The sequence below is a fragment of the Bombus terrestris genome, chromosome 15 (assembly GCF_910591885.1).
Source record: "Bombus terrestris chromosome 15, iyBomTerr1.2, whole genome shotgun sequence".
In the NCBI taxonomy this organism is placed as follows: Eukaryota; Metazoa; Arthropoda; class Insecta; order Hymenoptera; family Apidae; genus Bombus; species Bombus terrestris.
Genome location: NC_063283.1, coordinates 3931334 through 3957092, shown reverse-complemented (window position 1 = coordinate 3957092; position 25759 = coordinate 3931334). Strand labels below are relative to the sequence as shown.

Sequence of the window (25759 nt, the reverse complement as noted above, 5' to 3'; positions counted from 1 at the left end):
TCATGAAAGTGTTTGAACACTCTTCGTAGGAAACTTTTACGTGTATTGTATAACATATTTTGAAACTTCACTGTTGCTGTGGTCAGATACGTAATAGGATTGTCGCGATTATATTGTTGAAAGAAATCGATTCGAAAATGTACGTAGCAGTTACAAGATAATAATCATCGCGACCGGCTTGCTAATTGATAGGTAGGATAAGCTCGCAGTTTCTATACGATGTTCTGTATTAAGTATTGAAATGCGTTTGCCACTGTACATCAATAGATCTCCATGTAAATGTATACGAACATAAATACTCTTAATTTAATTAAAAACTGAAAAACGTTAAAGATTTAGCTTTAATTCTAATTCGATGATTAGGAATCGTAATTTCTGTGCAAGTAATTAGCGACAGTCTTCAAAGATGCTTAACGATGGGTACAATGACGATGCGGTTCTAATAAAGTTTCACAAAAAATGTTTCACGCGAGAGACATAATATGTCTTTAAAAAATTTCTGCAAATGTTGCTCTGTAAGGAAGGATGTTGTTGATAAAGGTAGATTAATAAATAAATAGACGATCGGGTTGGTAACACGATTGATTTTTATTACATTTTTTTCATTTTTTTTAGAACTAAATAACATAAACGCATATTCTGATTAATTCACTTTTGTTTATTACTCGTAATATTACTATCGTATTAAGAGCTATAACGATGAGGCGCGCCCCTAAAAATCGTCTTCATGCTTTATCATTTTTTTTTTTACTATTTTTTTCTTTTTGTTAATCCTCGTTTGTTTTTCTCGCAATTTGTGTTTCATCTCTTCCGCCGTGAAAGCCAAAAGAAACGCCGTGAATCTCTCGTACAACGTAGGAAGAGGAAAGCTCGATTATCCATTTCTTTTCTCCTTTTTGATTTTATCCCCGCTTCGTTTCTCGTTTCGTACAAGCTTTCGACTCTGATTCGTGGCTGTCGCCTCCTATTTGATACTTGAAATTTTCTTTCCTTTCTATCGAGAAGAAAGATCGACGGGCGACGCGACCTAAAGAAACCTCGACTCGTTTTCTTTTCTTCTGCCGTCGTTTCAAGGGTCAAGAGGAGGGACGAATAGAGAGTATAGGACTCTATGCATTTTTTACGCGTAACCAAGAGCCGAGACCATGCCCAGGGATTGGTTTGACGGGGGATGCTCACGGGTACAGCTACGAAATCGTGTGCCGTGTCGTGTCGTATAGTGTCGTGTTCCTGCATGTGTGTGAACGGTGCCTGTGATCTGTATTCGCACCTCTATTAACCTTTTATGTGGCACGGGCAAACGTTTTACCTATTTGAAAATTTCACACGTCTACGTATCAATTTCCGAGATCGATTTTCCGCGTATGTACGTTATCCGTCATAATTATTCGAATTATTAGTTAGCGGAACAATTCTAATTTTTCTTTAATTTAAGAATTCGAATAAAAATCTTTTAATTTAATTTTGAAGTTTCTAATTTCAAATCGAAATTTAACAATTTAAATCCTTTTGGAGTTTAAAGTTTCTTGAGCAACTTAAATTTAACGCACAATTTTTAGTCAATTATATGATAGAATAGCGTTCAAGGTTTCGATAAATCGTAGCAAGAAACGCTCGTTATATTTAGCGCTCGTAATTGAAATTAAACGAAACACGAAGGATGTATCGTTCGAATAATTATTCGGTACTGTACGTTAGCCTTTGAAGAAATCTCCGTGGGGAAAGAAAGATTTCGATCATCGTACAGGGAGTAAAATACCGAAACGGTTTTTCGAAATAGCAAAAGAAACGATTTAAAAAGAATATTCTTGCGTTTTTTTTTACGTAGTCGTTTAATTCGCTAAATAAACGGTTAACTTTCATGTGCACAGGGTACGTGTACGTATGTGTTTATGTAACGTGTGAATAAGTGGTCGCTTAATATCTAGGTTACTTTATTTTTATATCAATGTTTATGTGTATATATATTATACATGATCTAACAACAATATATAATATTATCATCATCATCCACCATCCGGTGTTACTTATTCTCTTCTTCGCATGTTACATTAATATTTCATTCTTAACAATCAACCCATTCGTGTTCCAATGATTCAGCCACTAAGCATTCTATAACTCATACAAGAGATCTTTTACTATTCCCCTCTTCGATGCTATTCTTCATCGTACGTTCTCCGCTAACCCGCTTTTCTTATCTGCCGAGCAAGCTTCGTGCGATTTTTGGGCATTTCGAACGACTCCATATGCCCCTCCGCTTCCTCCCAATTTTCCCTTTATTTTATTCCCTTCTTTCCTCCGCGTTTAACCGTTCCTTTTACATCGTTCCTCTATTTTCGGTGCAACTCTACACGATTAACGATTACGATAATTATTGGTCGTTGCATGCAGCTAAAAGTGCTTCGCATCTTCGAACGTCGAAATATAAAATTACACAGAGATCGATGTGTGAACGTACGCGTCGCAATTACAGAGTTTCGAGTTCGAGGTTGAGAGTAACATATTTTCATACTTTCTTTTTTTTTTGTATTTTTTTCATTTTTTTCTATTTTTTCGCGCCGATCGTAAGAAGAAACATCGACGAGATGGGCATCGATGTCTCCTTCCCTTTCGTTTCGTTATCGCGCGGTGTGCTTGTGTAACTCTGATTCTTAAATACATATACAGTGTCTGATGTGCGTGTGTACGCGAAATTTTCTCTAATCCTTTTTCAACTTTCCCTTTTTTTTTTATTTTGTTGTTGTATAAGAAACGTATAACATTAGTAATTATAGGCATCTATAGTATTGCTTCTCGATTCAACGAATTTACGAAGATACCGGGCACGGTACAGGTGTGATCTACGTACACGTCGTGATGTCGCAACACGGTCAAACAAGCTGTTACTCGAATCGCCGGGAATAACGATCGAAAAATAGAATACGCGTTTATTGCAGCTTCTTTTTTTTTGCGTCGAGGGCTCGTTCCTGAAGCGAGTTAGCCGATTCGCATTTTTATTTCCATTTTTAAAGGAAATTTCAAAGGACCTTAGGTCTCGAGCGACACCAACATTCAATTTGAGTCGGGAGTCGCTTTGTCTAAATTATTCACACGCTCGTCGCCGGTAACATGGAAACGGTTTGAAATTTTTTGCCAACAAGAATTTATAGCATCTGTGTAAAGTAAATTGAATTTAGCGTCGAAGAGAATGTCGCTTTCTATGCGACGAAACCATCCTTTTGCGATTAGCGTGTAACATAATGGAGTTTTGCAGGATCGAGCGACAGCCAGTACCGTGTTCACGGAATCCCTATCCAAAAAATCGCACAAGTCCGCTCGAAGATGGTGGTACACGAACCTCTCGTCGAATGGCAGCTGCTGAAAAGTACCGTTTTTCGTGTGTATCTTTTCGCCTCGGGACTCTCCAATTATCGAAGCTCTCCCTTTCTCTTTCCCTTTAACGTCGTCTTCGTCTTTGTTCTGCACTCCCTTGTATACAAAGCTAACGACTACTTACTTAACATCGTGATTTTCTCCTGTTTTACCCTCTATCTTTATTTATTTACCTCTTTTTTTTCTTTTCGAACGTTTCTCCGTGTGTAGGTGTTACGTGTGTTTGAACGGTATTTTCTCTCGCTTAGTTCGTACTTTGTATCTTGTGAACGCATTGAAAAAACACACGTGCGAACGCGTTTTACATTATGCAATCGTCTCGTCGTCGAGATCATCATCATAATGTAAGAGATCATAACAATAGTACGTTGATTTAACGATAAGTTATCATTATTACTTTATAATGCGTTGTGTCGTTGTCTCTGAATAAGTCAAATCGGTTCTTCCTCGCGAGTTACGCCGGTATTAATCTCCTCCGTCCTCGAACTTCGGGACACCTTCCGTCCTCACCTTTTGGTTCCTTAGGGGTTTCCCTGGCTCGAGCAAAAATCGGACGCTCGAATTGGAAAATTGGGACACGAACGGTGTCCCGAGCTTCCAGGAGACATCTCGTTTTCCGTTCATCCTTTTCGCTTAACGCGGTTACGTAGAACGAAACCATCACGAAAACTTTCTCGGTTATACTAAACGCAGGTCTAGGTTATACGCGAGACTATGTACATGGAGAAAAGAACGTTACATTTGTCGTATAATCTTAAACGTTTCGGCGCATATCGTACCTAACGCGTTACATTCTTTCTGATTTCTTCGGTTTGTCCTGCTTGAAACACTCGCCCGATAATTAAGTACCTAAGAAAGGTTCGTCAACTATCTTTTACATAATAATTGGACGCGTGTCTCGTTTCGACGGATCAATTGTACTTTGCTAGCGAGTACTACGATATTATACTTTCTAATTACAGTCAGATTTACCGAGATCGTCAATTACCAGCAACTTTCGTTGGCTCGTCCGTCTCTTTGATAGAACGCTACGTTCGAGGGTGTCACGTCGAAAACAGACACGAGTCGCTAGATTCTCTTTTTTTTTTTCTTTTTTTATTCAATCCTTTGTTCATTTTTTTTTATCTTCACGATTACGATCGTCTATGAAACACGAATTAAGTAGATTTAAGTATTCGTTTATATCACTTGCCACGTGCCGCTTACAGGCTTAGGGTGGCTTCAGGTAAAGGATGCGAAGGATAGAGCGATAAATCGCCTAGAATAGTGCGATGTTAGGTGCGTGTGCAAAGTGGAAGTGGAAAAACACTCGTTAAAGGGAATTAAGGAGATCGAAGATCAACAGTTCCGTACCAATGGAAAAGATCAAAAGAATCAAAGAACAAGAGAAAGTCTGGAGAGTATTCACGCGACTGATACATTTTCTATTTCTCTGAAAATCCATTCTATGTTCTTACTTCCTTTTTATTTCTCGGACCGCGTTATTTTTCTTTCGATATAGCGAGAATCACAGAAGATCGTCACGCCTACATTATGTCTTAGCATATCTCCGGATTACTCTTGTCTCGTTGGTTTCGAACACCGTCGAATTTTACCTTTCGAGGGGAACTGTACTTTTTCGTCTATCGCGTTTCAACAACTTGTGTTCGTGTTTTGCACGCATACACGCGACAACTGGTGGATGAACGTTTACGCTGGTGAAAAATCGTCGGTAAATGGCCTGAACCAAATTTCACGGATTATCGAATACAAGAATACGCGAAGATCTCTCGCAAACGAAAGTTCGAAATATAAATTGAAAGTTTTATAGGAACTTAGACTAGGTCGTTTCACGTAAAATGGCCGATTTCTTAACGTTGAAAATAATATTAATGATATTACGATCAAACGTACTCAATGTAAAAAGAAGCTACGATTATGGCAATTAAAATCGTTAACCGATCATCGTTGAGAATATTTCGGTCCATTTTTTATGTTTGTATTTAACGATCTAAATTTTTCGCAAAAATTAAGAAGCTTGAAGGTTTACAAAGAACGCACTCGAATTTGATGTTACTTCGTGATTCGATTTGACACATGATCCGTCTTTGACAAAGTATCATGTTGCGTTTAATTAGCGTGAAATTTAAAATTGAATAAAAAATGTCACGTATGATATATCATATAAATATAACGTATCATATGAATCATATATAAACGTCAAAATTACTTAACGACACTTTTAGTCGCTACCTACGAAATCTGCCATTTCACGCACGGTAACGGAACAAAAAATTATCTTTGACACACTGCGCTAAGCATTGCTTACGCTTAAATTAAACTACATCGAATTAAATGGCACAGAAAGCATTTAATCGATCGTTGAATCCTACACAGAAAGCTTGAACAACATGTAACGCAATATGTATGTATAAGGGAGAAGAAAGGAAAAAAGACGAACTACTGAGACTAAAGCGTCAACATTGACTAGACGGTACATCGAACAACGTTTTATGTTGATCACATCGAGAAACAACAACGACACACGACATTAATCAACAGTAACGGTTACGACAGTAAGATATCATTTTTTTTTTTGTATTCGTTTTATTCGTTCGTTTTTACGTGACACATGCATTAAGTAGTCGTGACTTCAAAGAGAACAATCGAGCGTAGCATAGGAGATACATCGAGCAAAGGGGCTATGAGACGACAGGCGGAGAGAAAACTTGTTACGATCAAAAGATGAGAGCAAAATAGTAAGAGCAAGAGAGAAAGAGAGAGGGAGGGAGGTACAGAAATAGTTAAAGAGAGCGTGGGGAATAGGAAAACAGTCTATGAGCTATACACTGCTGTCGTTCGAAGTGGTCTGGTTAACTTGATATCCAATTAATTAATTTTCTCCTGTTAATCGTAATCATAAGAACGGTCTGTCCCTAAAAGCATTTCGTTTCGAGTTACGCTGGAACTCGTCTTCTTCTATACCGAAATCGTGCTTTCCATCAACTGGTTATTTTTAACTTGGTGTGTTCACGTTCGTATCGAAAATTCGCCAAAAGAAAAAGAAAAAAGAAATGAAAAGAGTATATATTCTCTAGAATCAATATAGATAATATAATGTATACATCTTTCGGTTAATAATTGAGTAATTGACTTCAAGTGTATATCAAGTAGATCGCGCAGGAGGATTAGAATATGCGAGATAGGTTATTATTTCTGTTGAATTCGGTCGGTTCAGGATGCCTGGACGCGGAGGAAATGGGCGCAGTTTGAAGGAACAAGGAGGATTAGGTACTTTTAAAGCGTTTCCATCTAGTGGATCGATCGTTTACAGAGAGAAAGAATGCGAGTCTGCGGATCTTCGAAAATCATCGCGATATGTCGCACTATAATCTTCTGTACTTTCTTCGTCAGCGTTCGGCTCAGGTAGCAAAATACACGTTCTAGTTTGAACTCTATCTTTGGTCGAGTGATCCTCGAAGATCTCACGCGTGATAAGAGAAGATCCAACCAACGACATCGACATTGACATCGACAGACAAGAGAGAAGCAGGTAGCATGCACGTTGAGACACGAGAGAGACTATACGTCAAGTAGATTCAGATTCGAAGCACGTCCCGTCCGCTTCGCGTTCTTTTCTCAGTTGTCTCGTTCCGCTGCGTTCGACGATTAAAATTCGCCGTCGCTTCGCAAAAAGGCGCGATCGATATAACGTCTCCTCGGTCGTTCTTTTTATTGGAAACGATTAAGGTAAAGGGGAAGAGAGAAGAAAAAAAGAAAAACAAAGGAAGGCATAAAATCGAATCTGTGTGCTCGATCGTGCCAGCCTTAAGTCTCCGCTCTGAAACTTCTCTCGCGATTCTGGCCGAAGGGATATACAGCCGAACACTGGAAACATTGGAAAAGTTGTCGGTTTGTTTTTCGCGGACGAACAGCTGCTAAGAGGTATTTTACGACATTAAGACAGGAGAAAGTAGCGGAGCGCGCGGTGGTTTTCCAAAAGTTCGGATAGCGATCAAGGAAGCTGTTCGTTGAATTTCTTCCCGGCGCGATATGTTAGTTCTTTCGTGCTCGTTTGGAGAATTTAGCGATCGAGAAATCGCTTGGTTCGAGGAAAATCGATAACGACACTACCGATTTGCGTCGTTATTCGTAAATAATTATATAGTTGCCGAGGCAGTATACCGCCGGATAAAATAGCAAGTCGTTAAAAGTTTAGGAATTTTTAATATCGTAAATTATTCTTTGCTCCCATTCACCCGAGATTCGAAGTTCGAAAAAGTATCGACGATATTATCGAATTTCGAGAAAAGTTTCTGGCAAAGTTAATGCTGGCGAGCTGGCCTTTTCGATGGTCGAATTTGCGTCGCGGAGTTTGGCAAACGGGAAAGATCCGTGAACGTGCTTGCGGAACGACTGATAATCGTCGACGCTGTCGACTAGAAGAGCCGCGTTACGTTTATACATCGAGAAACAGCAGAGTGCACATAGAAAGCTGACATGCGTTCGTCTCTATAGCAAAACGTTTGGACAGAAGGCCTTCCGACTTCTCATTTTCGACTGACGTTTAAGTTGCCTTTTCTTTTTCAACTGGGACGCGGTCCTAAATATAACACACTTATCTCGATGAGACGAGGAAAGCTTTTTCCAATCTTTTCTCTTCTCCCGTCGGATCCTGCTTCATCTGCTTCTTTCTAATTTCTCTTCGTCCGAGCAATTGGAATTCTTTTTTTTTTCCCGACACTCGATGGATCTTTCCTCGCGTGTATTGCGGCATATCGTCGAGAAATGTTTTCCTAATCCGAGTGATCAAGTATGATAGAGCGCGTGTTAGGAGAATATATCGCGAATTCGCAAAGAAATCAGAGGATAGCTGTTGCTTCAGAGTCAGAATCAATTGAGAGATTTTGAGAAGACTCGATAGATAAGAAGAAGATGTATAAGAATATATAGATCGGTACCAGAACGAGGAACGATATCGAACATAAAAAAAAAATACACTTTCGTATCATCTCGTCACTCATACAAAAAACAACGTCACGCGTTAAATGGCACGTTCTTCCTCTTCGTGCTTTCATTCTCCGTCGCAGCTTCGTCTGGCATTATCCGCCCTATACATATACCAACTCAGAGCGTTTTACGACATATACGCAAGAATATATGTTACAAGATACATTTTAATTTAAACAGAGTTATCCTCTCAGTCTCTTCATTAAACGTAGATCTTTCGATCGAAGGAACAAGAAACGTTTGCTTGCTCAACGAAATGTTTCCTTCATACTTTTCATCCCCCTGTTTCCAATTAGTCTCTAAGTATATCGCAATGGTATCGTGCGTGAGCATTTTTTTAGTTTCTTGTTAATTCTGTATATGTATAAGGCTCGCGTTACTTGCCGGCAGTCGATGCTCTGTCCATCCCGTCCATCATCGTTTACGCGTCGTCCATCATGCACAACGTGTTTGTCGCGGACGAACAAGCACGATGAAAGACCGGTGAACCGCTTCGAGAAAGGATGAAACAATGGCTACTTTGCTCGAACGTTTCCGGCGGTAACACCTGAAAACTCCTTGCTAAGAACAGTCTCGATCGTCGAATCGCGACACTTCTCTATCCTGTTCTAAGATCGTTCACGAGCGAACATATAAATCAGTTTTCTCTTCCTTTCTCTAACAATTAACCTACTATATAATTACACTCGATAGAAACGCACCGTATAAACGTGAAAGAAAGGCATTTCTTTAGTACTTTTTTTTTTTCTTTTTTTTCTTATTTGTTTGCATTTAAACGCGAGAATCAGTGCTGCTCGATTCGTCGAGCTATTCTTAACGAAGCGCACATTTAAAATGTTTTCTCGTTTTGTCGATTTTTTCTTTTTTTTTCTTTTTTTTTGGTCTAATAACCACTTTATATTTTTTCGTTACTTTTGTCGGCAATGTGTCTCCTAACTAATTGTCCCTAAGAATCGCTCAGGTGTTACGCGTTTCACTACGGATCGATCGCGATCGAGCTATATCGCCGAGAGGTAATCGGACAAAATTCGAATTTGGACGGAAGGGAGAGCAAGGGCCGCCGGTTACTCTTGTTTTTTCTCATTACTCGTTTCCTGTGTTAATTCCTTTTTTTTCTCTTCGTTTCTCTCTCTCTCTCTCTCTCTCAGCAATCCATCTCCGTCTTGCGTTCAGCTCTTGGTCTCTTGACTCTAGTTTCTCGTGGCCCTCGATCCTTGGCTTAACTTGTTTCTAAATATAAACATTTAATGGCAACAATAATAAGAACAATGACCGCGGTAATAAACTATGAGAATAATTAATAACTCGAATAATAATAATGACTCCCTCCTTTCTGATCTCCTTGTTATTGAACAGCCGTCGAACGAACTAGTGACTACGTAACTCTGCTACCGGTAGTTTCCTCTTTTTTTTTTTTTTACCACTATTCGAAAAATTCACTAGAAACTTAGGTACTAAGTTTTTACGTCTTTTTTTTACTTCTTTCATTTTTCTTATTTATATATATATATATAATATATTTCTTTATTTATATTTATATATATATAGGTATATTTATATGCACGCGCCCTTCGACTGCTCACGTCTCATTTACGCCATGATATTCGTGCGATATCCGAAGAGACTTTGATCGATCCAATCATTTTCCTTTCTTTCCCTTTCTCTCTGTTTTTTTACGTTCCATCTTATTTCTTGCCGAGATTTCTTTCCGATATTTCATTTTCTTTCTTCGAGTCGTAACGCATATACGAATTCTCACGGATCTTATACTTTGCATTTTCTCCTTTTCTTAACTTCGATCGTCTCTGTCCTTCTTCCTTCTTCGAATCGTAAGGCGTAAACGAACTCTCGCCGATCTCGTACTTCCTACGTTCTCACGTCTGCCGCAGTTTTTTTTATCCCGTCATCGTCCTCGTTTAACATCGTCCCCGTCTTCCTCGTTTCTTTTCCCTATGAATTTTCGTACGTAATGTCTCAAGTAGATCTTCACCGGTTGTATCGATTCTGAAATTGTCCTGGATTCGTCGCTCCACCATCGACATCCTAGATCCTCGTCGAGCTTCGAATCTCTAGATCTTCTCGACTTCCTTCTTCCGCTGCCTTCAATTTCCGAGATCACTCGAGTCAATTAACAACGCTATCGACGATGATCTCTCGAATTTAATCCGTCGAACTCGTCTCGTTCCATCCACTCGTTCTCAACGATGACACGTCCCTCTCGTACGATGGCAATGTTGATCGAAGCTCGTAACTCTTCTCTTGTTTGGTCGATGCGCTCGTTTCTGAAGATCGTTCCGCGCGTACCTTCGTAGAAAATCTAATTCGATGGTCGTTGGAGGACCGAGGACGGGCGACGGGCGTTGGTTGCGGTGTCTCGAGCGATTGTCGCTTCTCTTGACGCTCTCTAAGGGACGACTGGCCAATTCGAATCTCGAATCGATCTACGCTCGAACAACACGACGACGACGATTACGACGGCAACGACGACGACGCTGGTAGTGAGTTTCCGTATCGCTCTTTCCTTTCGCTTCTCCAATAACACGTCAGATCTCGCTCGTTCTTTTCCTCGTGATGTCGTAGGGGCTGAGAGGCGGATGCGGCTCTGGTAGCACATGATGCACCACCCTCCTTACCGACCGCTTCAAGGGTGTAGGTAGGCTTATTGGAGGTCGCATTTACCTTCCAGTACTTGCGCTTTGATCTCTTGTATATGCGTATCTAACACGTTCTTGATTTCTGGAACAAACGAACGCTCATGTATTATATTGTATATATAGCGTGTCGCAAAATATATGGCGGATATTTGTAGGATTCATTCTAGATATCAATGAAAGCGATGAAAAGAGTTTATGCACAAAGATGTCGTTCCAGGCTTGTCTTTCAAGTTGTAAACGATTTCACTTTACGCTAGAAGTATACTCATATCGTTGAATCAGATGACGAATCTCTCTATCTTATTCATACTTCGTGAGTAGAATTTCAAAGTCTGCCGCTTTACGTTTCGTGGATACACTTTTTATGTTTAATAAAATTTGAGTATTGCATATGAATTATAGACTTTACGTTAGCTTGTAGTTTTGCGTTTCATACAACGGAGAATGGAAGAAAGTTTATAAAATAAAAAATATGGAACGACATCATAAAATAACAACGAATAAGTACAATATGTATATCATAGAATAAATGGCTATTACCAATACGATAAGAAATATTTAATCCAAAACGATACTCCATCGCATCGTTTTCCTATCATTTATATTTGTCCAATCGCGAAATAGATATAATAATTATCGTAAGATTTTTGATAGTGCGAGAGTGTACAGTTTCACGAGGTATCCTTTTGGCATTGTACTACGATTTCCGATATTCTCTGTATTTTATTCAGCCCCGTGTATAAATGAGTATGCGTGCGCTACAGTGTCCCAGTTTAGTTACAAAAGAATGGAAAAACGCAAATGGATGACTACACGGATGAAAGTTGGCTGGCAGTTTTTCAAGCTCTCTCAATTACGAGACATCGATTTCGCCGTGAAACTGAACGAGGATCGTGGCATGCGACCGGCTTCTGTTGAATTTACTCAGAAACCGAGTGGATTGCAGTTGTTTGATTTCTAGCCAAGGCTCGTTAACCCTTCATCGATCATCCCTTGCCGTGTCTGAGCGCCACTGCATTAATTCGTCAGGCAGCTCCACTCGGTGAACGTGTACCGTGAATTTGTAGCTTCTCGTTCTTAACCCCGTTCCATGGCCATGGTTTCCCTGGCCAACCTCTTCGCGAAGGGTCGTGTGTACCGAGTGTGATGAGCGAATGCAATTGACTCGTGTACATACTTGTAATCTCGTCCTCGTCTTCCGCCTCGGCTTCCGCAGCCAATTCCTCTGGCGTCTTCTTCTTGCGCATCAAAGGATTCGGCTCTTCTTGGGTCATTTCTTGTACTTCTTCTCGCTTCTTTATGTTATACTGAAACGGAAAAACGAGAAGCGAGTGAACAAAAGGAGGATTACCGGTTACAAAAGAACGCGTTTGCACTCGGTGAAAAAACTCGCGACACACGTAAGCTTTCCTTTTATCTTTTCGTCTGACAAAGACTTTTCAATTAATCAGGCACCGAAAAATCGAAATCTTTTAAACAGTCATTTTAATATTCCAGAGGTGTGGAATGTCGTACGAAAGACCTTTTCATTTATCTTATTATTTCACGAAGACTTTCTCATTAACAAGATACATAAGTCTTGTACGTTTATGTATCGTTTTAAGTTTCTCGAAGCTTTCAAAAGGGATTCTACTTGCGAACGAAGAAATTGGAAAAATCGAGTAAAATAGAATGTCCAGTTTAACGTAGAGATCTTGTAACTACTTCTAAGAAGAATTTCCAAATTTTGTTTATGCTTAAACGTCCGAAGGTGTAGCCTCCTAATCGATTAAAAAATAGACTATAGATATAGTAATATACGTCTCACCAAGTCGGAGCACGAATTCGACAAGTTTTACGCGTCACGTAACAAATGTTCTTCGCTTGATATCTGTTGGATCGTCGTTTAAATCCTATTCTACGTTAATCCTGTTCCACGTCCGTCTGCGTAGTTAAACGAAACGTACTTACACGAGCGTTTACGATGGATAATCTTCAAACGAAACGAACGTTCGGTCTGTGTTTTGTTTCGCGATTGACTTTCTATGAAGCAAGCGGAGTGGAAACGCGCGAGACCCGTTAACGAGTATTCCGGTCAGATTTTCTTTGACGCGATAGACGGATTCCTTTGACCAAAGTGCGAGAAGCTCAGTCGCGAAGTTTTCTCGATCGAAGTTGGTGCACCGCTACGTGGCTACGTTGAAGACACTCGACGACAGTATATTTCCAAACTTCGCTAACAAGAAAGTTGTAGTAACGCGACGAAGTAGCCGAGAGCGACAACCTTTCTTTCAGACTTTAACATCGAAAGCGTTTTAAAGGAGGTGTCATCCCCTCGTGCCTCGAATTTAATGAACAACGACAGCCACAAAAACATCCGCGACGTAAAAAGTTATCTCACGGCCAAATATCGATCTATGTGCGATCCTATCGAGAAGCCTTTGGCTGTTCCCATTAATTTACAAGGAAACACCGCGAATGGCCCTGGATGGCTTCTATTTAGACGGAACTTTTCTTGTACATTTTCCGTAACTTTAAACTTGCCATAAGAGCATAAATATCCGTCTAGTCGTGACTTCTGTTGCCGCGAATATCATATTGTCGATGCGAATGTCGTATTGTCAGCGATATTTCGAGTCGCGACACTAGTATCATAAATCGAAAACATTCTCTGCTGAAATTTTCTAATAACTGTCATTTGGTGCTGTTCACGATCTTTGCTTTTACCATTTCCACAGTTACGATGGCATGAAATCGGAATGGTCAGATTACGGAAGAATCGTTTTCGGACAATCGGCTTAAAACTCAAACAGTCAATCGCGTCCATCACACGGAGCATCGACGCGCGGCTATTAGCCAGCCCTCACGCAGTGTTCCGTAATCGTATTAGCTGGACAATTTCAATCTCGGCTTCGTATCATAGAATCTGCCTCATGATTTCGAGGATCTGCAACAGGAGATCGGCACGTAACAACATACCCGCGCCGCTGTACCCCTATTTACACTAGATTGTCTAGTTGCATCGAACCGCAATGACGGGCTGCACGCGCTCGCTACCTAGCTACATGCAACGAGTAACTCAGCTCTGACGCTTTGTATCCACGCCACTCTTGTCGGCAGACAATGAGCCCGATTGCGGTACAAGCCAGACACGTGATCGGCTGTACGGGTGCCGGTTGTCTCTATCGTAGCATTGTAACCGACCGTGGAATACGCATATTGCGGCTATATCTACAAACACTATAAATTCTCCGTCTGTTTCGTTGTTGTTCTCCGTTGTTCGGTCCTCTCGTCTACCTTTTTGCAAAGGCTTTTCGCGTTTTGTCCCGAGTCTCGTATCGCTCTTTTGTTACCGCGCCATGCGACTACACGCGTCTTTCATTGGACGCGCTGTCCGATTCGATATCGTTGTCACGAGGGATTTTCTGCGAGAAACTTTGCCCAATCAAAATTCAGACGCATGTTTCTCTGGCTGTTCTGCTACGAAATAATAACAAATTGGAATTCATTTTGGTGTAACATTTATCATTGGAATCTTACGGGAAGAGATGAAATTCAAGGGATGTAAAGGTTTCGCCTTACTTTGATATTCTCTTTCGCTCGGTTTTCTTCGATTTCAACATATAAAACCTTTTCTTTTGTATGATAACGTGGCTCGATAGAAGTACGTCGACGTGAATACGCGATTGGTTAGGGAAATGTGAAAATGCGATAAGAAACGAAGTGTTTGAAATCATATCGACCAACAACGTCTCCAGGTAACACTGAATTATATTCGCTGGGAAAAGCTAGTTTACTTCTTGCCTCATATCCGCAGATCCAATATAACGGAATAGTTTATTCTATTTTATCGAAAGTACAGTAAAATGAAATTGTAACCACGAACAATGCACGGCCTTCTCTCTTATTTTCAATCGGTTCGACGATTCCACTCTCCATGCTTCTAATCATATCTTGTCCCTTTGTATCTCGCGTCTCGTACGTGTAGAAATCTCGTAAGGTGGTCTCACAGTGGTGAACACAGTGTACGTATAAATGTGTATCGACTTACGCACTTTTCTTCGAACTCGAGTCACAGAATTAAAATAACGCACCTAAATACGAGCAACGAAAGTTTATAGGTCGATTTACAGAAAGATTTTCGCGACATTTTCGAACAAAAGTGTAATAGTCTAACAGTGGTGGTTTGACCGTACCACGAGGGCGGAGGGACGAGTATATTTAGAAATAGGAAAAGTTGATTGGGTTTATTTAATTAGCGTAGTAGAAATTCGGTTTGTTCTGGGCTAACGGGTATTGCCGATAAATCTGTCTCTCTTTGTTTTTCCGCTGTTCCGTTCCATTAACAGCGCGGTCGTTCGTAATGGGTGTACAATGGCGCGTCCCAGGCACCGTGAAGCCGCGCGAAGGAGACAGATAGCGCGTGTATAAACGGCGGTCCAGTCTCCCAACGATGTCAAATGTGATGCACCGATCCTGACGTTAATTAATGCTTCTCGACACGCACCGCGCGCCTCTGCGATACAACGTTTACGAGAGCGTCTCACGTGGAATTTCAAATTCGTGACGTTACGTTTGCATCAAGGAACGCCTTTTAATTATCGGCCCCTCCCTCTCGACCCTCTGGTTTTTTTTAATCCTAAAAGTTGAGCAATCCCAGGGACTCGTAACACTTTGCATAATTGCGACGCACTCGCGCGTATCACGGCCGGAAGTCTTCAAACGTTCTTTCGCCACGGGTGCTACGTTCTGTGATTTGTATGCTCGTGTTGGATGGCTGCATCTGTATGTGTGTCCTAGACGCATCTGCAAGCCACGTCGCATTGCGACATTTTTACCCAGCACATTTTTAGTAACCAGTTTCCTTGTTAAAAACTAGTTCAAGAAGCGTTACGCCGTATGTCTAATGGTATGTTTTGGTTATAATATATGACGTACTGGTTCAACGATACGGAGTTAGAAGTTTGAAGTGCGCACAAATGCTAAGCTGAGCACATTGCTAGATCCGTTGTTATGTGTATGGTATGTACGTGTACATATAAAGGTGTACACAGAAGATGTGATAATTATCCGATATTATTAGGAAAACGATTGAATATCCATCAATATAACGACATACACACTCGTTGATAAGTATTACGACATCTGCTAATGCAGAACGTGGTAATTAATCTGGTAATTAATTAAACGAGTTAAATAGGAGATTCGTAGCAATATGCTGAAAATTTACGGATAATAAATATAACGAAGCATCTAATGGTATAAACGACGATATCTACCAGTGACGAATCAGTATTTTTTAATAAGACGATGACTATGAAAAACGCGAGGAAGCTCGATTTTACGCAAAGTATATAATCGATTTTCACGAAACCGCATTATATTTATGGTATCTCAACATCGTTCGATGGTAACACGTGTTCGTAACAGCGGAAACTTTGCGAACGTTATCAAATCCCTAGTTCGCAATGTTGTCTAGCTATCTTGTTACAGCATTAGTATTCGCGCAGTTTCTGTCTCTCACAATCAGCCTAATTGTCACGTGACGGTGCGAGCGCGGTACGAGCATCGCTGGTTACGAAGCAAACGCAACTATTTGTAAATTGTTCGTTGTTGAATCCCAGGGGGAGGGGGGGAAGGTAACAGTCGACCCACGTTTCCATGCGTATTTCGAGCACGACAGAGGCGAAAGATCGATTTTTCGTTGAACGAGAACTGTTTCCATTAATTACATCGCTGGAAATTACGATTTCTTTGTACAAGCGTGTCACTCGCGCCGTGATTTCATTTCTAAAGGAATTTGGCGCGCCATGACATCGCGATATTCTCATCAACTTTTGTAACTGGCGAATCGCCGGTGCGTGTTCAATTTTCAATTTCTGCCGAATCATGACTATTTTTCACGATCAGCGAATATTTCTGTCGCGTTGTTCCTGTCGCCGTTCCCGTGAAAATTGAAAAAATAAAAAGAAGGGGAAAATAGGGTGACCGATAAGTAGACCGCGGATGTTTATGCAAACTGTTATTCTCACGAACACGTCTAAAGCGATGGGATCTAAGCAGAGATTTGTTTCACTCGTCGAATACTATAACGAGTACTGTGCTCTTATCGCATAAAATTTTCTATCTAGCGTTTTGTTTGGCTCTCAAAAAAAAAAGAAAAAGAATTTTGGTTTTCTTCGGTTTGGAAAGAGATTTTATATTCTATACAATTTTTACGTGTTTGTCGCATTCTGTTCATTTTCCTTTTTGCCTTGAGGTTTTCCATAAATGCGTAAAAGCATTCACAGTTTACCGATATATCATGCCATTATTGGCATTCGTTGTGTCACCATTCGTTTCATTTCGAGAGAAAGGGAATTTTACTGTTTAATTTTTATCTGTTGCGGCCGATGAACAATTTCGAAAGTGCCACCGATACGCATCGTTTATGATATTTTATTAATCAGTACGTTGTAATTACAGGAGTTTAATTAAATTTGATGTACCAATTACGTAAATTAATTTTCTAATTGGGCGTACGTGACTGCAACTGTGGCTACATTAAAATCTGTAATTTCACGGTGCTCTTTCTACAAAGCGAGAATTTATTGCTTGATACATTCATTGCATGCAAAATCGGGAAAAGATGTTACGAATGTTCGTTTCACTTTGTTCGCGAAATTATCAGTACGTAACGTCGTAGTATGATATATCGTTGTCAAATAGCTAACAGTACGATAAATGTACAAATGTGCAAATAATTCTCGTATATATTTAAAAGCTGCATATCGTTTACTTCTTCTTCTATAAATATTAGCACACTTTATAGGACGGTAGACAATGAAGAAACCATATTCAATATTATAATAGTAATCTTATCGATGCCATACAATAAGATTAGAGTATCTGTCTTGTATTTATTGATATTTCGTATCATACATGCTACAAAAGATTCAGATTTTTCAAGTTTTCATCTGGCCCATCTGACATTTTTTCGACAGAATTTAGGCTGAAAGACTATAGAGACCAATGTATAGTATTATTACAGTAATTTACTATATTTCTGTAACTTCTGCAAATATACAGTTTGTACAAATTTCGTTACATCGAATCGCGATCTTCCACGAAATAATCGTCGATTAATCGTCTCCTCGATAATTTACATTGATTGTCACTTTTCGCATGAAAGCAACGAGTGTCCTAATACTTACGGACATGAGTGTACATTTTCCATTCGCGTAACGCTGACACACTGTGTAGGAAGAACGCACCGATACCGATTCTGTCGTCAATGCTTTTATCGCATTATAACCGACACTTTGTAGTACAAGTAGCCTTAACTTGTTTCGACGTGCGCATCCTTAAGTACTTTCACGATGGTCCGTTGAACGTCTTAAAAGGAGTCAGCCTGACTCTATTAGGAAGTCGCCATATTGAATGCAGGGACTCCCTACTAGAGTCAATTTGACCCCAGTTAAGTTCAATCTTCTCTCTTCGCTTCTCCTGTCGTCGTTGTCTGACGTTCTTCTTCCTCTCTCCCACGTCGACCTCGTCCGGGTTGCAGCTCGTTGTTCTTACGTTGTCAGCCGTCTTGTTCTTCGGTTCTCTACTTTCGCGGCTCTTTTTCTCCCTTCTTCTTCCTTTTTTCTACCCGTTCCTCTCGTTCTTCTTCGTCAGCGTCACCTTTGACGCCCGCCAGGGTATTCGTGCTATAAACACGATATCGATCAGACGCCGGATTTTAATTATCGCGTCGAAAGCTAATTAGCTTGACACGTAGTTCGTGTCTCGCCTGATCGAGCTCCTGTTCAGAACGATATTTAAGCGTAACTCAGCTTAGAATCTAACGACAGTGGTGATCGATGCGTCGTGTCACACCTATTACGAAGAACACGTAGTGGGATACGTATGTTAGGCGAACAGATCTCATTTAAACATCTCGAGAGCAAGACGTTGCATACACGTTGCATACAGATTGATAGATATATTAGGTGGATGCAGTCGGTGACAAAAATAAGCGCATAAGTAGTGGAAGTAGGTATCGATGAAGTTTAATTAAACTGGTGATAGTGTTATACATATATACTCACGTTCAAAGATTTGACAACTTTTTATCTTTAATAAAACTTCGATATTTGAGGTATATTATGAACTTTATATTACTTGGAATTACTTGCGTTAACATTTTATACGTCAGCTACTTTTTTTGGTTATATAAAATACCAAGTTAAATGAAACTCCATCATATCGCTTTACCGCCACTTACACCTGCCCAATTTTGAAACGAATATAACTTAAGATTTTTTAGCGATACTGTTTACACACACTTGTAGTGGATTATTTAGTGAACGATTGAAATTGATATTTACATTTCTGTATAGGCAATGCCGTATCTAACGAAACTTCGTTGATATTTGTTTCCATTGCCTGTCCGTTTATTTTCGTGGTCGATCGAATATTCTTTATGTCAACCTCTCAGCCAAGAAAGTTGCCCTTGGTTTTACATCTATCCTAACTTTACGATACCAGCTTACATATTCGATACAAACTTGTTTTCCAAACTACTATGTTGTAAATCATCCAAGTTTACGATACTAACTTACACATCGAATATAAGCTTGTTTTCTCAACGTCAGTGTTATAAACAGTCGTACGACCGACTTAAATTTTCTAATCAATGAAAATTGAAATGTTGAGAAGCGCGTGTAACTATGGGAGGAGAGTAAGTGGGAAAGAGCGAGTAACGAGAACGTAGGAGAGGGCGCGTCTGGTGGCTGATTTAAAACTTTGACTTTCCGTCAATTTGATACGTAGCCACCTCCTTTCACCCCTCTCTGCCCCTTCTGCACCCGTTTCTCAGTATTTCCATGCGATTTTATTGACACCAGTCAGTCTGGCGAAGAGACACCGGCGAAGTTTCCGTGGGTCATGAATTTGCGAAATTGGAAAGCTGTCTGTTTCTCTTCTCCCCATTTTACACTTTCCTCGTCCGTTCTTTCTATCCTCGGTCCGTTTCAGACCTGTACTCATATTCCCTGATTCGTGGATCACCGCTGAGAAAGACAACCGGCTTTTGGATATCGAGAACGTTGACGGGCTACGTGACGATATCCCAGCGTATTATTTCTTTCGCGTCTGGGCAGCCTGTTTGAATTTCATAGAGACCATTGTCGGGACAGCGGTAAAAAATTTCGAATAACGCCCGTCGTCTTGCAATTTCGATTTATTGCATGCGAATATGAACAATTTCAGAGCTACGTATAATTTTTGTTACACGGCGTAATTTTTGTTATTCGTAGCGTACGCACGCTATCGTTTCTCATCGCTGGAAATAGCCGAGAAACGTTTCGTGTAATTTTTTAATGAAATCGGATATTTTTCTATATTAAATTCACAGAGATTAAAATTATACGCATTGGAACGTATGTGTGTTTTATTTTGCGTTTAGGTATTAATCTGTGTATCTTTGCTATTGTCATTTTCTTGTACGTGTGTTCCAAAACAAATTCGATAAAGCTTAATAATAGCTTTAATAAGAAATCTTACCAAAATATAAAACTATAAACTTTAATAAGAAGAGAAATTCTCCATTGTCCTCTGTAGATAGAAGACGATAGATTCGAGGTATTGAAAATGCAATTACAATTATTTAGTTTAATAACAGACGCAATAGAAATTACGCTACTAATTACTTGAAAACTAAGTTTTCAGTTTTTTGGCGATTAAATCAGCGAATTATCAAAGAAACAGCGAAATATACTTGAACGCAAGGGAAAATATTTCAATAAAGAAATAAATTGCATTCTCGTAGAAGGAAAAAGAAACGAACGGAATCTTTTGCATAAATCCAATATTACCAGAGAAACAACAAAGAAGGAACAGTAAATAGGACAGGAAACGCGTTAACCAAGATCCTCATTGGTATTCATTAAGTTCGTTAGCATCTTCCTCTAGCGATTATCTTTGTCTTTGATCCGTTAATGTGTCTACATTTCTTTAACACAACAGGATTAGCCAACTATTCTCCACCCAAGGTCTTTGCGACTACATTTTACCCCGATCGTATTGCGCTTGCTATTAACCGCCAGTTACGATATCGTAAATTCGTTGGCAATACATCGCGATCATGATATGCTGTATATATACAGGGTGGTTGGTAACTGGTGGTACAAGCGGAAAGGGGGTGATTCTAGGCGAAAAAAGAAGTCGAAAATATAGAATAAAAATTTTTCGTTTGAGGCTTTGTTTTCGAGAAAATCGACTTTGAATCTTCGCTCGGTACGCGTGCACTTTATCACGTCTCGTTATAACGGATCTCACTGTAGATCGTTGTCTCGATGAATATTATCGCAGTTTAAGTTTGTTTTTGCCGTAACGGAAAATTAGGAATACATAATGAAATAATATGAAGTAATCATAAAGTTTATTATTACAAAAATTGCTGAAAATGTTGCCCATTCTGCCAAACACATACTTCTGCTCTTCTAATTAAATTTCTATGAACACTTTCTAAGTCGATTTTCTCGAAAACAAAGCCTCAAACGAAAAATTTTTATTCTATATTTTCGACTTCTTTCTTCGCGTAGAATCATCCCCTTTCTGCTTGTACCATCAGTTACCAACCACCCTGTATAGCAATATTTTCGCTGTTATAAAATTCAGCGAAATTTAGAAGGCAAAAGGCGCGAGCTACCTTTCGCGAATCTACATAGATAACATTGTTCCTCTGCACCTGTTGGATATATTTATGCATCCATAATTCAGCTCGTTTATTTCATCGCAGCTTCGGCTTCAGCTGCTCGAGCTTGTAACCCATTTTTTATACTTGCCTGGCACGCGACCCGCATTATCGGACGTGTTTGTTTTTCGTTGCAAGTCTTACGATTAATCATCGATTTATATTCTCAAAGTCGCTTGGCTATCGCTAGTTGAATTTTTGAATATTCATGGAAAGCACAAATCGAAATACAGTAGAAGCACGATTATCGGAACGCCAACACGAATGTCACGAACGTAGCTGATCTGCACGATTAGGCAGGAATTTTTTATATTCAGAAATATTTTCGCGTAATCAATTTATGTAAATACTGAAATGGAATATCAAATATAAAAATGATACGACGACAAAGACTCAGATAATCGGGGATTATTCGTTCGACTTTGTCGATAATACATTGGTTACATTTTTGAAGAATATTTATCAATTGATTAATTGGTGTCTACCAATCGGTATCACGTGGAAAGTAAAAGTGTTACGTGATTATCGACATTGAATACTTTATAAGTTTGATAAATTTTAAAGGACAGAGGCAAGATTTCTGAGTATGTCGGTATTCGTCGTTATTATTATTTGTGACTTTGAATGGTAGTACATGGTGATGAAATTTGTCCAATATTTAAAATTTACAACGAAGTAAAATGGAATAAAATAAAAGAAAATAAAATAAGGCAAAAGCGAGTTTCGCGATTTCTGCAATTGCGACGAACAATTTCAAATACAATGGTGCGCTTTGCTCGTGACTGCACGGGAATCGCGTGCTCGCATGTTATGAACATTAAAGTAGTTTCACCGATTACGGTCCTATCGAAACGTAAAAAAGGCTCGTATCTCCTTGGCTTGCGATTCAGAATCGTTCTATTCTTGGTCAGACTTTAACCAACGTAACAATATCGTTCGTGACACGAATTACGAAATCTGTTGCTATATTCGGTTGGTCTTGTTCGTAGCCTAATTTCTCTAATCTAAATCCTAATAAACTTGTACGACGTTAACGCAAAGCTCGCAGAGTAGAAAGATAAGTTTCATTTTTTAAGAGCGATGTTATTTACATCGGTGAACTACGTCTGGATATGGCATTGTTTCGATATTGTATATTTCTGCTTCAAGAAATCGAGTAAACATAAACAGCGGTTTCTTTAGAAACGAGAAAAGAGATGGTTACGATTTTTGCAATTTCATATTGAAATTTTTTAAGAAGAGGAAATGATGAACGCACGCTATATCTTTGTAGAATATCGTCATGCATACGTAACACTGGATTTATTATAAATCTTAAACAGCTGAGATTAGTTTACAAGATTTCAACGTAAGTAAATTTTTTAAAATTTCGCATACGAAACAGATAAGTTACAAATCACCAGACCAATGATCCCTTTCGTTTACGGGTTGTTAAATTTGAATAGAGATCGATCGATCTCCTGCTTCTACTTATTCTATTATACGATGTTAATGAGCCATCAGCCAAGATCGATAAACGTATAAATATAAAAGAAAATAATACAGTTAGCCAAAGACGATCGATTAAATTACTTTTACCCTTTTTCTTCGCTAATTATTACTGACGCAAGCTACGAAGGGAAACGGTAATAGAATAGGAAGAACATACGTTAAACAGACAATTGAACGTGTCGTGTGGACGAAGTGAGCCGTTGGGTGGAACATCGGTCCCTCGAAGATACATCTGCTACGAGAGATTCGATAAAGTACATAATAAAATACAGCGGCGGTGGAACGACGACGTCGATGGGGATTGGTCACGACAACGTGCAATAATGTCGTTCCTTCGACAATTTCTCGGAAAGAGCAGGAAACCCGCCGCCGATGGAACAAAGTGCCGGAGATGGCGCGGCAACATTTTCTCTTCGAGTCGAAAAGCGAACGACGTTAGAGCGTTATCGAGAAAAAAAAAGAAAAAAAAAAAGAATGAAAAGGAAGAATGCGAACTTTTGTTTCGATTGGGTCGTTCTAATAGAAGTTTAGAAAATCGCAAGGTGCATTAACGAAAATCAAAGATGGATGGTTTGGTCGAAATTTCGATTTCCATTCGCCGACCATATTCCTCTATCAAAACCTATCGATCGCTTAACAGAGGAACGACAGTAGCATTTTTCCACGATAATACTGCCAAAAATGGTGATATACTGGCAGGTCGCCACGACGATAAATCCTAACGTATCATATTAGAATACTCGTTCCATATGGATATTCCTATTTCACGCTGTCCGTTTTTTTGCTGAATTTATGTTCGTCCGGTCAGACCCTCGACAAAGTTGAGATGCTTCATTTCCGAAACATCCCCTGCGCGCCACCTCTGCTTATATACCCACGACGTTTAAAAATGATTTCGGCCAAAAGGTTGTCTATTTTTTATCGATTTGTATCGCATAAAACGACGCGTACATCTTCGTTTATAGATATTAGGACATCTGCCGATCATGTGAAAAACGTGATAATTGGACTTGGATTACGAAGAGCGAAAATTATATATTCGTTTGAGATGATTCGGAATAGGTAGAAAAATTTGTAATAACTGTCCGCAACAGTTTCGAGAAAGTAATTGAGAATTATATATCGATTCTTATCATCTTTTGATTTAAATCCCGGTGAGATGAAAATGAATGTGGTTTAAATGAATGATTCAGAAAATTTAATGGAGTGTATCCTGTTGATGAAATTCGAATCTGGCTCTCGAAATTAATTATGGAATGCACAAAATCAAGAGACAAATTTTGTAGCACAGATTTATCAGTAACAAAGAGAGAAAAGTATAGATAAGAAACAACTTAATTGTATTATTTGTAACTGGTGAGATTTTTATTATTGCATGGAATATATAGATTGTTTATATTACAAAGTTTCAAAGGGTATAATAATTCCATTTTTTAATAAGCTGATCTGTTTCGATTTATCTTGTTTTCCTAATGCTTGAACTTAGTAATGGAGATGTAAAAATAAATTAGTTATACGGAATAGTGAGAATAAACATTAGCTATGAAATATTGAATGTCAATGAGAATTTATACAGGCACACACACGTATGTTGCATAGTATTATTTCATCATTGACATGCAAATGCGGCAAATTGGACTGGATATCTACATTGTTTGTATAATAGCGATGCAATTTATGGGCATCAGCAACTACCTTTGAATACTGAAATTATTTTATAATTTTGCTTGCGTCATTGTTATAAAACGCAGCAAATTGCCTTTCCTAGAAATTAAACAGCATTCTTCTGAATTTTCCATACTAATATGCAAATACAATGATACTCGGTTCTGAATGATCATCGGTGGTTTAATATAATTTTTCCAAAGCTAGAAATAAAACTTCCAATATTATTTATCAGTCCTCTTCCCTAGAAGTTTCTCAAATTCATATAACGATTTTATTGAATTTATATGACGATTGAGAGGTTTCTCAAATATATTTAAACGCACGATAATAATTGATTATTGCAGCGTTAATTAACACGAGTGAGAAAGAGCGATGGGAACGAAGGAAATATAAATTATACAAGAATGGTTAATTTAATATCTGTTGTATATTACTCGTTCAATAATAAACATCAGCAAAGACACGAGGGAAATTTTTAATTAGAAAAAGTCCATCAGAGTAGCACCACCATATCGAATGTCATTACTTCAGTTGCGTAAGTCGCTTTCATTGTTTCATCGAGCCATCGAGACGAACGGATGTTGGTCTGTCGCCACTGTCTCGAGGATTTTTAATTAATTGTTCGAGTTAATTGAGAGACACAGAAGAGAGACGTAAAACGAGACGACCTTCTTCGAATCGCGGGGAAACAGTTCGTTTTGCAAACTTGCATAAATGAAATTTACATTCTATGTATTAGCAAAGAACGTTCCGAGGTATAGAAAAAAAAGGTCGTTCAATATTTATTTTCATGTTTTAAGAAGCCCGTTCCTAATTGAGAGGAAAGTTTTAAAAAGGAAGAAAAGGAAATGTTCTTTTCATAACTTGGAATTTCCGCAACGACAGA

At 39.1% G+C, this 25759-nt stretch overlaps 1 protein-coding gene and 1 long non-coding RNA gene across 13 annotated transcripts in view; one reads left to right on the top strand and one right to left on the bottom strand.

The window, feature by feature from the left end:
* LOC110119914 overlaps window positions 1-25759 on the top strand; it is a 303031-nt gene that overhangs the window by 32449 nt on the left and 244823 nt on the right. The gene's annotated exons all lie outside the window — the stretch shown is intronic.
* The window catches only part of LOC100647316 (complexin), a 323682-nt gene continuing 298492 nt past the window's right edge, over window positions 570-25759 (bottom strand). For all 3 annotated transcript variants that reach the window (XM_003401062.4, XM_003401063.4, XM_048412863.1), the window contains 2 exons: window positions 12193-12322; window positions 570-11097 (listed from right to left, as the gene is read on the bottom strand). In XM_003401062.4, the coding sequence (XP_003401110.1) occupies window positions 11021-11097; window positions 12193-12322 (207 nt within the window). In that variant the 3' untranslated portion in view covers window positions 570-11020. The remainder of the gene's footprint in view (window positions 11098-12192; window positions 12323-25759) is intronic.